The sequence below is a fragment of the Myotis myotis genome, unplaced genomic scaffold, assembly GCF_014108235.1.
Source record: "Myotis myotis isolate mMyoMyo1 unplaced genomic scaffold, mMyoMyo1.p scaffold_m19_p_15, whole genome shotgun sequence".
NCBI classification, from domain to species: Eukaryota; Metazoa; Chordata; class Mammalia; order Chiroptera; family Vespertilionidae; genus Myotis; species Myotis myotis.
This window is the reverse complement of record NW_023416319.1, coordinates 42110830-42124904: the sequence shown is the minus strand read 5'-3', so window position 1 is coordinate 42124904 and position 14075 is coordinate 42110830. Positions and strand designations below refer to the sequence as shown.

General features: G+C 55.1%; 1 protein-coding gene across 3 annotated transcripts in view; it reads right to left on the bottom strand.

Moving 5' to 3' along the window:
- CDH23 (cadherin related 23) overlaps positions 1-14075 on the bottom strand; it is a 359086-nt gene that overhangs the window by 120053 nt on the left and 224958 nt on the right. For all 3 annotated transcript variants that reach the window (XM_036337001.1, XM_036337002.1, XM_036337003.1), the window contains exons 13-17: positions 12374-12438; positions 8546-8783; positions 7062-7167; positions 4021-4148; positions 730-802 (exon numbers count right to left, since the gene is read on the bottom strand). In XM_036337001.1, the coding sequence (XP_036192894.1) occupies positions 730-802; positions 4021-4148; positions 7062-7167; positions 8546-8783; positions 12374-12438 (610 nt within the window). The remainder of the gene's footprint in view (positions 1-729; positions 803-4020; positions 4149-7061; positions 7168-8545; positions 8784-12373; positions 12439-14075) is intronic.

Here is a 14075-nt window from a genome sequence, read left to right as displayed (position 1 = left end):
TGACTCCCCTGGCTTCCCCTGACTCCTCCGGCTGCCCCTGACTCCCCTGGCTGCCCCTGACTCCTCCGGCTGACCCTGACTCCCCCAGCTGCCCCTGGCTCCCCCAGCTGTCCCCCGACTCTACCTGACCCTGACCCCTTAGCTTCTCTGACCCCTCCAGCTGCTTCAGCAATTGCTGACACATCCTCCCCTATAGAATGTCCTCTCTGGATGCAAGTGAAGCTGCCAGCCTGCCCTGAGGTCAGAACAGGTTGCCTGGATCCTGAGTGTGGAGCTTATGGCCCTGGGTCTGCAAGCTGAGCCCTAGAACCTGAGACATGACCAAGGGATGAGCCTCCTACTCTTGTCCTCACATTGGAGCATATGTTACCCTCCAAGGCCACCTTTTGGCCATCCTGGCCCCTGGGACCTGGCTCACAGCATCGTAGTCTCAGAACTCTCTGCACCCCCTAGTTAACCACGGTCGCTGGGTTAGTCATCAATCATTACCGTCTTCCCTGCTAGACTGCAGCTGCGGGAGAGCAGAGGCCAAGTGCCTAGTGGAGCGGCTGCACATAGTAGGTGCTCTGTAAGCAACCGTTGGCTGGCAGATAACTGAGCATCTCCAACGGCTCCCTCACTGGTCATGAGAAACAGACAGGGAGGGCCATGGTGGACAGGCCAGGTCAGCCCACCGCAGTGCCGCGCCTGCTGATCCCTGCCTTCATGCCCTCCTGCCTGGGCCCGTACCTGCCATGATGCTCTCCACCACAGAGACGAAGTACGCAGGCTTGCTGAAGGTGGGAGGGTTGTCATTTTCATCCTGCAAAACAGACAGACAGGTTGCAGGAGCCAGGGCGGCAGTGGGGGCTGTCAGCTGTCCCGTGCTGGCATCAAACGGGCATGGCTGGCACGGAGGTACTCTGGCCCCGAGGTATAACCAGAGCCAGGCAGGTGTCACGGGGGGCCAGGTGCCCCTCTGGCTAAGCTATGGTTCAAGGAGGTGGGACAGGCCTTGGGGAAACATGTGGGGGCCAGGAAGGGACGGTGAGGACCGGGGAGATGGAGAAAGAAGGCAGCAGTCGGGACTGCCTACCACTCCCGGCCCCCATGGCTCTCCCGTCGGTCTTCCTGAGTAAGCTGAGCTCCAAGCTTACTCCAGTTCTCCCACTTTTAGCTCATCGGCCCCACGAAGGGGATGCCTACTCAGACTTTCTTCCTCAGCTCTGCCAAGGTGAAGGTGGAAGGTTCTAGAAAACCTCCCAGAAATGAAGGGAGAAAGGAGCAGCCCAACCAGGAAGACACTGAGGTGTGCAGGCAGGGGCCAGGTGGGTTCCCGGCCTGAACTCCAGACCCCACTGCACAGTCACAGGAGCACGGCTCCTCCACCCCTGGTGCATCCTGGCCCAGACCCCCCTTCAGATCTGAAGCAACCCCTCCTCTGGCCCAGCCTCCACCAGTGCAGGGGAGAGAGGAGAGGGGCAGTGGTGGGGCCGGTGCAGCCTGTCTCCCGCTCCTCCACGCGCCATCTCCCTCCACCATCAGGGAGACATTCCTACCCTTTAAGACTCTCTCCCTCACCCCCTGCTTTTCGCCGTCACTCAACAAGAACTGGCCCCTGTTCCCATCTTGGGGGAAGCCTTGCTGCCCCCCACCCCCCGACTCAGGGCCTTCCCCGCTTTCCCCACGAGCCCTGCATGATGCCGGCCCCAAGGGCCTCACGTACCCAGAACTGGGAGCTCCGACGAGGGAGACTCCTCAGTAAACCCCCTTAGCCGGAAGCACTTCTGGCTGACCAAACGTGAACGTGAGGGAGGCATGATATGGGGCCGTCCGCCCCTCGGGACTTCAGAGAACCCCATCCTACCGGGACTGTGGGTGCCCGGACAGGGACGCGCTTCTCTGCCGGTGCGGCCCTGGCTCTGGGCTGCACCCTGGCTGGTGCTGATCTGCCCCCGCCGCCCCAGTCTCAGCGGACTGGCTGTGGGAGGCCTCGCCACACATCCAAAGCCTCCACAGCATGCCCGGTGTCCCCTGGCGCGGCACGGGTGCCCCATATGTGTGTCTATTTAAGCCTTCTGCTTGGCTGCACGAAGCAGCGCTGAGAATGTCAGTGACAGAGCATGAGGCAGAAACTTATTAGCGGTGATATTTCTCCGGATCCTGGTGCTGCATTCGCTATTAGTTCTAATTCAGCGGCTCCCTCTACAAAAGCTTATTGTCCCCTAATGGGAAATCTACAAACCGAGTTTGACTTCTTTATTAAAAACCAACAAGCAGTGGATGAAAAGGAGTCACCTGGCCCCTCTCACCCGCCCCTCCTCCTTTCAGAACCTTGTCATTGGGATCTGCCTTTCCCCACCCCCAACCTGTGCAGTCAGTGCTGCCATCCACGGCCTGGTGGAGGGAGACGGCAGCTCAGACGAGTGACAGCTACTTAAAAACCACCCACGTGCAAAATTAACCCAAAGGCGGTGACCTTTTCAAGTATGATCCTTAGACTCAGTGACTACACATCCCAAAGTCCTGCTTGAGAGACGATGTTCACGCACAGCCAGGGTGGCCCCTGCCTCTGTTGCCAGACCCTCCTCCTGCCGGGGGTGGGGTGGGGGGTGGGGGGCCAGGGAAGCCCTGGAAGGAGAGTGTGGAGCCCCTTCTGACCCTCAGGACAGCTCTGAGGGAATATAGCCAATAACACGGTAACAATTATGTCCGGTGTCAGGTGGGTACTAGACTTGGGGTAACCACTTTGCAAGCTGTGTATTAGCAGTTGTGCACTTCTAGTCGCCATGTTGCATACCTAAAACGTATATAATATTGTATGTCAAGTGTAATTGAAAAACACAATTTTAAAAAGAGTACCAGGACGTGGTTCTGACGGGCAGGGCATCATTCTAGTTGGCTGGTATAAGCCTTGGCATTTCAGGTGGGGGGTTGCAGCTTCAACGGGCAGGTGTTTAGGCTCCTGGGGATCTCTTCCCGTCCTCCCTGCCACTCCTGCAGCCCGATGTGCCAGAGATAAGGCCCCAGACTCTCTGCCCTTCCCTCTGCTGCACCCGGTTCTGCACTGCCTCACCCTCCCATGCTGCCCCTCAACCCTGCTCCATGCACCCACTCTTGGCTTTTCTGTCACGGCCAGCCCCATCCTATTTCGTAAGCAAGTGGGGTCCCCTGCCCAGATGAGGACCTTTGCACTTGGCGGCTGGCCCTGGAGCCTCAGCCTCAGTTGCGAGGACGAAGCTAGGGGCAGGGCAGCACCAGGGGCTGCTGGCAAAGCCAGCTGGGACCGGGAGGTCATCCAGCAAGCCAGCTCTGGGCGAGGTGTCTTCCTGAGCATATGTCAAATCACAGCGTATCTCATAACCTGACAATCTGATCTCATTCTCCTGGAATCGGTAACGTACTAACTCTTCCATCAACATGTTCGCCCTCCCCTGCAGGCAGCCGCCTCTGTGAGATGGGGGCAGGCTTGTGCGTGTGCAGTGCTGGAGGGTCTCGGGGGGTGGGGTGGAGGGAAGGCCTATCGTCACCACCATCTCATCCCCTGGAGGCTGGGGGCTGCACAGGGCCAATGAGCCAGTGCGGAGACGGATTCAGAGACTGATCACTTCAGACACTAAACCCACTAAGGTGTGCGTGATGTCCATGTCAGACAAGCTGTGGTTTGCTTTCAGGCCCCTTTAGATCTTCAGAGGGGCGGAAAAAGGAAGTGAAAAGAAAGACAGGGAGAGAGAGACAGGAGAGGAGATGGCCTTCAGGGATTCCCTTGAACTTCACAGAATGTAGCTGTAGGTGGGGGATCCCATGGCACTTCCTCCAGCTCCTGTTCCCCTGACAGGGTGTCCTGAGACCCCGGACCTCCCTGGCCAGGCTGGCAGGTTTGCTAGGACAGCCTTTGGGATGGTCTGCCAGGTAAGCCCCTGAGCTGTGGGGACAGTCAAGGACTTGGGGACACAGGGCTCAGGAGGGGTCCCTGGCACCCTGGGAAGCCCTCACCACCCTTTACCCTGGAGGGCAAGGCCAGCGCCCCTGGGTACTTACAAACACCTCGATGGTGACAGGGACAGTGCTGTTCAGAGGGGGGTTGCCAGCATCCTTGGCCATGACCGTCAGATAAATCAGTCCATTGGGTATCTGCTCGTAATCCAGGGGGCGGCTCACACTGATCACTGAAATGACAGGAACAGGGCCCCAGGACCCCTGTAAGCAGCCTTCAGTACCCATCCAGCCAGGGCTTCCCTCGGGGCAGGAGGGGACAGCTGGCATGAACTCCTGGAGCCTCATGGTGTTGACTTAGATGAACTGACTGCCTGATATATGGCAGGCCCCATGTGAGGCCACCAGGTATGGCTACTCTGGTGGTAATGTACGCCCCGCTTTACAGATGAAGGATCCAAGCTCAGAGAGGTTTAGTAACTTGCCCAGAAACACACAGCTAGGAACTAAATAGAGTCAGAATTTGAGCCGAGGTTTGTCTGAATCCAGAGTCCAGGCTCTTTCCAAGAAAGTGTCATTCCTACTTGTCTTTCTGTCTGTCTCACCCACTCATCTGGCACTTGTCTGGAGGACAAGGTCATGCCCAAGCTCTTTAGTCCTGTCCTTATTACTGCTCCTGATACCCTCCAGATAACGGGCTTTACTGCCCAGTGTCGGGGGTGGAGTAGGTAGTGGGGTATAGGTGGCAGCTCCTTATCTTTTCCTCTCATTGCCTTTCTCTCCATTTCTCTTCTCTCCCTCCCTCCTCTCTTTACCATACAGGCTCTTCATGCCTCTCCAATAGCCGCTCTGGGCACTATGTAGACCCCTTGGGGGACACTCAGTGTCTGTAGACCCCCTGGGGGACGCTCAGTGTCTGTAGACCCCCTTGGGGGACACTCTGTCTGTAGACCCCCTGGGGGACGCTCAGTGTCTGCAGACCCCCTGGGGGACGCTCAGTGTCTGCAGACCCCCTGGGGGACGCTCAGTGTCTGCAGACCCCCTGGGGGACGCTCAGTGTCTGCAGACCCCCTGGGGGACGCTCAGTGTCGGGGATGCTCAGTGTCTGCAGACCCCCTGGGGGACGCTCAGTGTCTGCAGACCCCCTGGGGGACGCTCAGTGTCTGTAGACCCCCTGGGGGACGCTCAGTGTCTGTAGACCCCCGGGGGGACGCTCAGTGTCTGTAGACCCCCTGGGGGATGCTCAGTGTCTGTAGACCCCCTGGGGGACGCTCAGTGTCTGTAGACCCCCTGGGGGACGCTCAGTGTCTGTAGACCCCCTGGGGGACGCTCAGTGTCTGTAGACCCCCTGGGGGACACTCTGTCTGTAGACCCCCTGGGGGACGCTCAGTGTCTGTAGACCCCCTGGGGGACACTCTGTCTGTAGACCCCCTGGAGGACGCTCAGTGTCTGCAGACCCCCTGGGGGACGCTCAGTGTCTGCAGACCCCCTGGGGGACGCTCAGTGTCTGCAGACCCCCTGGGGGACGCTCAGTGTCTGCAGACCCCCTGGGGGACGCTCAGTGTCTGTAGACCCCTTGGGGGACACTCTGTCTGTAGACCCCCTGGGGGACACTCAGTGTCTGTAGGCCCCCTGGGGGACATTCAGTGTCTGCAGACCCCCTGGGGGACGCTCAGTGTCTGTAGACCCCCTGGGGGACACTCAGTGTCTGCAGACCCCCTGGGGGACGCTCAGTGTCTGTAGACCCCTTGGGGGACGCTCAGTGTATGGCACTGCAGAATTTACCCTCCGCAGACTCTGCTAGAAGGTGGGTGAAGACCCCTAACGCCAGAGGTGGACAGAGGTGGAGAGGCAGGATCTGGGGGAGGGGGCGCTAAGACCTCACACATCCCCACCCTGCACAGCCTGAACTCTCACCACAAGTCCCCTTTGGCGTGAACCCACTGATGCTCGGTTTTGGATGGGAAGGCAAATTGGCTCGGGAGTGGGGGCATGGGTAATCTGCAAAGGCACTGCAACAATATTAAATTGCCACTTTCTATTTGGAAAACAGAAATCAAATTATTGCTCTAGTCATATAAAACCTAAGGGAGGTCCTTCCAGCCAAGGGGAAGGGGAGGTGAGAGGGTGGGCAGAGGCATGGCACTGTCACGTTTCTTAAAGGGGCACCGACTTGACAGAGAGCGTCAGGCGGCAGCCTCTGCAGCCAGGGCTGTGATTTCTGCGCCTGCATTTCTCTGACCCTGCGGTGTGGTGCTAGGAGTGAGCACTGGACGCAGAGTCATCCAATGAGCGTCCCTTCTGCCTTGGGGGCAGCGAGCCCAGCTTCAGGCATTAGGGACGCTTTTCAGAGAGGGGATGTCCACAGGAGCCCTTAGAGCAGCCAGCGGGGAAGGGAGGCCGGGCAATGGGAGAGACACGGCAAAGACAAGGCAGTGGCCACTGTCAGAGGAGAGCTCAGAGAGAGGGTTCCGAGCTGCCGGGTTCTGGTGATGGGAGGGGAAGTGCCCGAAGACAAGGCTGGAGAGGCAACCAAGAGCTAGACCACAGGGCCTCCTGGACAGCTTTGCTGTGTGGCCTTGGGCAAGTGGCTCCCTGTCTCTGTGTCCCAGTTGCTTCATCTGAAAAAAAAAAGAGGTGGCCCCATGGGATCGTGGAGCTTGAAGTTGCTGCTGCTATTCCTTTCACAGCCTTTGGGATCAGGACTCACAGCGGGCAGGCAGGGCAGGGTCCAAAGTGTGGAACTGTGCTTGGGCCAGGCAGGGTCCTCAGAGGGGTGTGGGCAGTCGCAGAAAGCCCACAGGATGGGGAAGCTTGACTAACGAATCTCCATCCCACAGGTCTACCCGGACAGCCTTGAGGAGATATAGGGACTCCTCAGATTGTGGGAACATCAGCCGCCTGGCTGGCCCTGGGCCTATGACCCCGAGAAAAACCTGGCCCGTCTGAGACAGAGATCTTGACCCATGGATGGGTGGCCGCATGCCCGTGCTGCTCCAGCCAGCAGGAGCTACGGGGAAGCTCCCCGAATGCTCCGGCATGTCTGAGAGTCAGAGAGCCCCCTTCTGAGGCAGGTGTGAGTGCACAACCCAGCTCCCACCTGCCAGCCCTCCTCCTGGCCGGACCCCCAGTCCTGCCCCCCGTACCTGCATAGCCTTCATACACGCTGATGTCAAAGTAGCTGCCGAAGGCGGAGGCATTGACGATGCTGTAGGTAATCTGGTTGTTGGGAGGGGAGTCTTCATCTGTTGCCTGGAAGGAAGAGGATGGACAGAGCCCTGTGAGCCAGAGGAGGGTGGGTGGGAGGAGGGCTGGTCCCTCTCAGCGCCCCCTTTCTGGGTGATCAGACCCTCCTGGCCTTGCAGCTGGAGGCTGCTGTCTGGCGCCCAGCAGACACGTCTCATGTTGAGTGAGGAGCTATCCTGGGGAATCTGGAGGGCAGGCTGGAGGCCTCGGGAGAAGTGGGCAAGTCCAGGCCTCACCCAGGGGACGGAGTGGGTCTCAACCACACCTGGCAGGACCACCTCCAGCCCATTCCGTCCCAGCTTGCACATCCCACCCACGGAGGCCTTCCCTGACCTCGAGACTGGGTTAGGGCCCTGTGCTGTGCACCCCGTCGGTTCCCCCGACTTCTTGTATAATTTCTGCCTGCCTGTTCAGACTTTTAGCTCCTGGTGAGCAGGAACCTGTGTTTCTTGATTGCAGCTGCATACCTAGAGTCCAGCATGGTGTTTGCACACAGTAGGTATCTAATAAATGCATGGTGCATGAATGCAAGGAGGGGAGAAGGCACTTGGGATGGGGTCAGATCCTTCTCCCCCTGGACTGTCTCCTGGGGTGGCTGATGAGCAGCTGCTTTCCCGATGTCTGACAGAAGAGAGCCTAAGGGTGGCCCGCCACCCTGGGCACAACAGGAGCGGAGTGGGGAGGGCGGAGGGAGCAGGGCCCCACAGGGAGCATGGCCCATGCTGGGTGGGCACATGGTCCTGCCTTCTGTGTGCTCCTTGCCCACCTCCTCCCCCTCGTTTCAGAAACAAGTTCTAAGTGGAGGCCCTGGTCCTGTCACTCTGGGTGGACAGAGGGAGGAAGGGGCGTGAGGACACCGAGCAGCCTCACGGGCAGAGGTCGCTGGAGCCTGCTGGGGACGCGCTGCAGGAGGACACCTGGAGTGTAGAGTCCTGAGCTCTAGTCTGGCCTCTACTCCTCTGCTAATTCACTGTGCCTTCTGGAGCTCTCTTCCCACCTGCTCCCTTCCTGTGAGGTGGCTGTGCCCGGGGCCTCTGGTTCCTGCCAGCTACAGCGCTTCCTGATTCTCAGCAGCCTCTAAAGGGCATGGATGGGGGTCCTCACGCAAGAAACTGCTCGCACTTGCCAAGGGAGATGAAGGGGGCGGCCTTTTGCTGAATGGTGACCTGAAATCTAAGCTGAGGCAGACACTAGCTGCACTGGTAACCAAGGACACGAGGGGACGTCCTCACACAGACCAAGAACGTGACCCCCAAATCCGGTAGACTTCTTTGTGATGGAGGTTAGCAGCTCTCGCAGTGGCTTCCCAGGGGAATCGCCAAGAAGAAGGTACGGGCAGAGGATAAGATGAATGGCCGGACTGCAGGAAATCCTGGCGCCTTACCCGGAGCCGCACCAGCTGTGTGACGGAAGGCTCATTCTCTCGCAGGGCGCCCACGTAGGCATCCTTCTGGAAGGTGGGCACATTGTCGTTGACGTCCAACACGTTGATCCGGACCCGGCCTGTGGTCTCCTCCCCGCCCCCATCCCGGGCGATGACGGTCAAGGTGAAGCGCTGGATGAGCTCATAGTCCAGCTTGGCGATCAGCATGATAAGTCCCGTGTCCTTGTCCAGAGAGAACCTGGGCCAGGCAGGAAGGAGGGTGAGAGAACAGCTTGGTGTAAAGCAGCTTGTAGATAGGGCCTGCACTTACCAGCCTGTCCTCGCCCGAGGCGATAAACAGACACAGATAACTGAAGTCTGAAATCGCCTTTTTAACGTGCCCTCAATAAGTAGAGCATCTATTTGTAATGGGGAGTCGGGTGGGAGGCGGTGGGCAGGAGTCAGGACCACCTGGGAGGTGACGTGTCAGGTACAGAAAGGGCAGGAGTAGGTGGATTTACTCAAAGAGGAAGCTCAGGAAGAATGACCCTCCTTTGCTGCAAACGACTTTCTGCCTCCCGGACAGTCAGATGTGGAGAACTGTAATGGGCAGAGGTTCTTGTAACTGACACCACACAAATACAAAGGGTCGTAAGAGACCAGTATGAATAATTACATAATTATTGGACAATCTAGAAGAAATGGATAAATTCCTAGATACATACAATCTACCAAGACTGAATCAAGAAACAGAAAATCTATAAAAAAAGAAACAAAAAAGAAACAGAAAATCTGAAAAAATAACTACTAATGAAATCGAATCAGTAATCACAAATCTCTCAACAAACAAAAGTCAAGGACCAGACAGCTTCACTGATACATTCTACCAAACACTCAGAGATGAATTAATACCAATCCTTCTCAAACCCTTCCAAAAACAGAAGAGAAGGGAATACTTAAAAACTCATTTATAAGGCCAGCATTAACCTGATACCAAAACCAGACAAGGACACTAACTGAAAAATAAGTTACAGGCCAATATTCCTGAGGAACATAGATGCAAAAATCCTCAACGAAATATTAGCCAACCCAATTCAATTAAAGGGATCACACACCATGATCATGTAGGATTTCCTTCAGAGATATGAGAATGTGATACCCACAGATCATGGGTGTGATATTCATTAACAGGATACAACATTAAAGGGTAAAATCATATGATCATCTCAATTGATGCAGAAAAAGCATTTGACAAAATTCAAGATCCTTTTATTATAAAAAAAACTTTCAACAAACTGGGTACAGAGGGAATGTATCTCAATATAATAAAGCCACAGATGACAAGCCCACAGCTAACATCATACTTAATGGTAAAAATCTGAAAGCTTTTCCTCTAAGATAAGGAACAAGACAAAGATACCTACTCTTACCACTTTTATTCAACTTAGTTTTGAAAGTCCTAGCCACAGCAATTAGGCAAGAAAGAAAAAGGTATCCAAATCAGAAAGGAAAAAGTAAAACTGTCACTATTTGCAGAAGATGTGGTACCATATATAGAAAGCACTAAAGATTCCACCAAAAAACTATTGGAACTAATAAATGAATTCAGTAAAGTTGCAGGATACAAAATCAATATATAAAAATCTTTTGCATTTCTATACACAAATAAGGAACTGTCAAAAAGAGAAATTAAGAAAACAATCCCATTTACAATTGCATAAAATAAGATACCTCGGAATAAATTTAACCAAGGAAGTGAAAGTCTATACACTGAAAACTATAAGATACCGATTAAAGACACTGAAGACGACAAAGAAATGGAAAGCTATTAAAGACACTGAAGATGGCAAAGAAATGGAAAGCTATTCTGTGCTCATGGATTGGAAGAATTAATATTATTAAAATGTCCATATTATCCAAAGCAACCTACAGATTCAATGCAATCTCTCTCAAAATTCCAATGGCATGTTCCACAGAAATATAACAAATAATCCTAAAATTTTAATGGAACCACAAAAGACCTCAAACAACCAAAGCAATCTTGAGAAAGAACAACGAAGCTGGAGGCATCATGCTCCCTGAGTTCAAACTATATTACAAAGCCATAGTAATCAGTACAGTATGATATTGGCATAAAACAGACACGTAGATCAATGGAACAGAATAGAGTCTAGAAATAAACCCACACATACGTGGTCAATTAACTTATGACAAAGAAGCCAAGAATGCACAATGAAGAAAGGGTAGTCTCTTCAATAAATGGTGTTGGGGAAACTGGACAGCCACACGCAGAAGGATAAAACCGAACCACTGTCAAAATAAATAAACATGGGGATGCAATGTACAGTAATGTATATGCAAAGACTATAGCTAATAATGTATTGCATATTCCAATGTTGCTAAGAGAGATCTTAAAAGTTCTCACCTCAAGAAAAAAATGGGTAACTATACATGTTGACAAATGTGAACTAGACTTATTGTGGTGACCATTTCACAACACACACAAGTATAAATCATTATGCTGTGCACCTGAAACAAATACCATACTTATGTCAATTATATCTCAATAAAAACACACACATATCTGGGCAATAAAACAAATTTTGCCATCCAGAGGGTGCTGAACCAAAATGTTTTAAACACCCAGCCAGGATAGTGAGTTTGGTCCTCTCTCAGGAGTTACCCTCGTCTTCTGCTCAAGGGACTGAGCCTCACAAACATCTCCTGGGGAGGAGCAAGGTCTACCTGGCTCCTCTCAACACCCCCTCAGGTGCCCCCGTGAGTCGTCAGCTGACATTTGTGTGCCCTGACCTGTTCCACGGCTGCCAGCCACCAGGCCTGGAAGATCCTGGCTCAGAGACCAGGGAAGCCCTGGCCCAGAAGATAGGAGGCGATGAGGACACCCAAGATGACCAGGACAAGGCCCCCTGAACACAGATTCCTGAGGGACTGGGTGCCCTGTGCGCCGGTCCCGCTGCTCATTCCTTCCTCCCGTTTTGAGGCCCCATCTCCGCGGCAGAGAACGGCCGGAATGCACCCAATAATCTGTCTCTTCCTGGTCATTTACCGTCGGGCCCGTAATCCAGGCTGACAGCCAGCGCTGCCCTCATCCTGTTGGGCTTCCCGATACATCAGACTCTTCGGCTTCAGAAGCAGACCTGCCCTCTGAATTCAACTTGGCTCTCGATCACGTTAAAAACGAGAGCTGCTCCCGGCTCAGCATAACCACAGACAAGAGAGAGAGAGATGCCCAGAAGCATGGCGGGTGGCAGGGCGAGGCTGGCGTGGGTCGGGCGGTGAGGCGGGCGCCTGCCTAATGGCTGCAGCATATGCCCTCCCCCTGCCCCCGGAGGCTGTGCCTCTGTGGTGAGACCACACGCGAGGCCTGGCCCTACGTGCCGTGTGCTGGCCGAGCTGCAGACTCTGAGCAAGTGACTTAGCCTCTCTGGGCTGCGGGTTCTCATCCGTGAAGTAGGATGACAGGAGTGCCGAGCACTGAGCTCCAGCATTCCGTCTGGAGAGTTACATCTGAAGACGCATGCGAAGCACTTGGCAAAATCCCTGGCACACGGCGAGGGCCTCGAAAGCGCTGGCTGCCGCTGCCGCTGTGCTCTCATGAGCTTCGAAACTGCCTGGAAACGCTGTCTTTTGAGGGTCAGAGAAACCGCCCCGGAGACCTCAGCGACTTGAGCAAGACTGTACCGCATCAGGGTCCAACTAGCAGCAGGGCCCTTGGGTTCCCGCTCCCAGCCCAGGGCTCGAGCCATGGTCATAGCCTCTCCCGGCACTGAGAAGTTTCCCATCACAGGAGTGGCAGAGGCCACCGGGAAGGAGCGGGCAGGGTCTCACCGGTCCGGGTCATCGCTGAAGAAGTAGCTGACTTCCCCGAAGGTGCCCACGTCATTGTCCGTTGCCTGCAAAGGTGAGAACAAGTCGTCACTGCCAGGCCCGGCTGAGGCCCCGGCCCCACCAGGAGCTGTCCACGGCCAGCCTTGGTCCTCCCGCACGACTCCTCTGGCCCACACCAAGCTTTCTAGAGCCACGAAGGTCAACATGGTTGCCCCAGTCACAAACAGCTATTTAAATGTATACGGGAGAGCGGGGTTCTGGAAGCTCCATCTTTTACCGAAACCCTAACTTCGGGAAACCACCCCTCCTGCCTCATGTCAGGCCGGGCAGGCTTATTCTTTGCAGATCTCAGGGGCTTGGTGTCATGACCTGTCAGTTTGAGAAATATCACAAATGAAGGGGGCACGGGGGGGGGGGGGGTTGTCAGCATCTGCTGGATTCTCCAGTTTTTCTCCTGTCTCTAAAGATGCCAAGTCAGATGCGCTGCCCAGTGAAAGAGGCACCTCAAGGGCATTTCTGGTGCCCCTCCTTGAACCCCAGGAATAATCCATCGCACGCACAGGGCAGACTGTCATCTGACTGGCAACCTCTTCCACTGCAAACACCCTCTTTTCTCCCCACCCATCTTCTCTGGCGCCTCTCTCTGCCTGAACAAGTGGTCTGAGTGGGAGCTGCCTGCTCTGCCCATGACCACAGGACTGGGCTGGGAGTGGCCCCCGACTGCAGCTGGCCAATCAGAATCCTTCCCTGGGATTCTTTAAATGGTTGCCAGGGGTAGAAGTTTTCCCTCATAGCAGTGAAGCTGGACCAGAGTGAACTGGGGGCGGTTGGGTGGTTGGGGAGGATGAAGGTGCCCCCAGGGGAGAGCTGGAAGACAGGGGCTGGGTCCTGGTACTTCTCGGGTCCTGGGGGTTACATCCCTTCCCACCGCAGTTTGGTCTGTGAGTCCAACAAGACCTGTTTTACCCAGGCTAATCCAACAGCTTTCTATCACAAGTAGTGGAAAGAGCCTGGAGGGAGAGAGGCACGCCTCATGCTGATGACAAGAGCGAGAATGGTGACCCCGCCAGCCTGTGCTATGATACCTTTTACATTTTCAAAGACCATCCATGTTTATCCTCACAACGTGATGAGGAAGACAGACATTTCCACCCATCTCACAGATCACAACACTGAGGCCTAGGCCCCAGTGAGGCCCAGAGTAAACCTCTTCATGACAATCCTATTAGAGACAGGGAAACCGAGGCACAGAGAAGGCAAATGGCTCACCCAAGGCTTCACAGCTATAAAAGGGAGCAGAGCAAGGATTTGCACCCAGGGCCGCCTTGCCGTGCTCTGAGTCTGTGTTACTGCTTCTGGCCCTCAGAAGCAGAGGCACTGGTTCTCCCAGGGGAGAGGAGACCAAAGCCCCTCCCAACAGCCGGCCTCTCTCCCCCGCTTCCAGGGACTGGAGGGGCGGTGGGGGTGGGTGGGTGAGGAGCCCGTGTTCCCTTCCATCCCACTGACATATAACCTCACCCTGTTTGGTATTATTAGACCAGAATCACTGCAGCTCGGCCTGGGGAACAGCTGGCCAGCTGCCATCGAGCCCACGCCGAGGGGTCAATGTGCAGAGAGCCCTGTTCCAGGCCAGTGTCAACAGCCCAGGTCACCGTGTGATCAAACAGCAACCCCAGAGGCCTCAGCATCCTCGTTTGTCAAA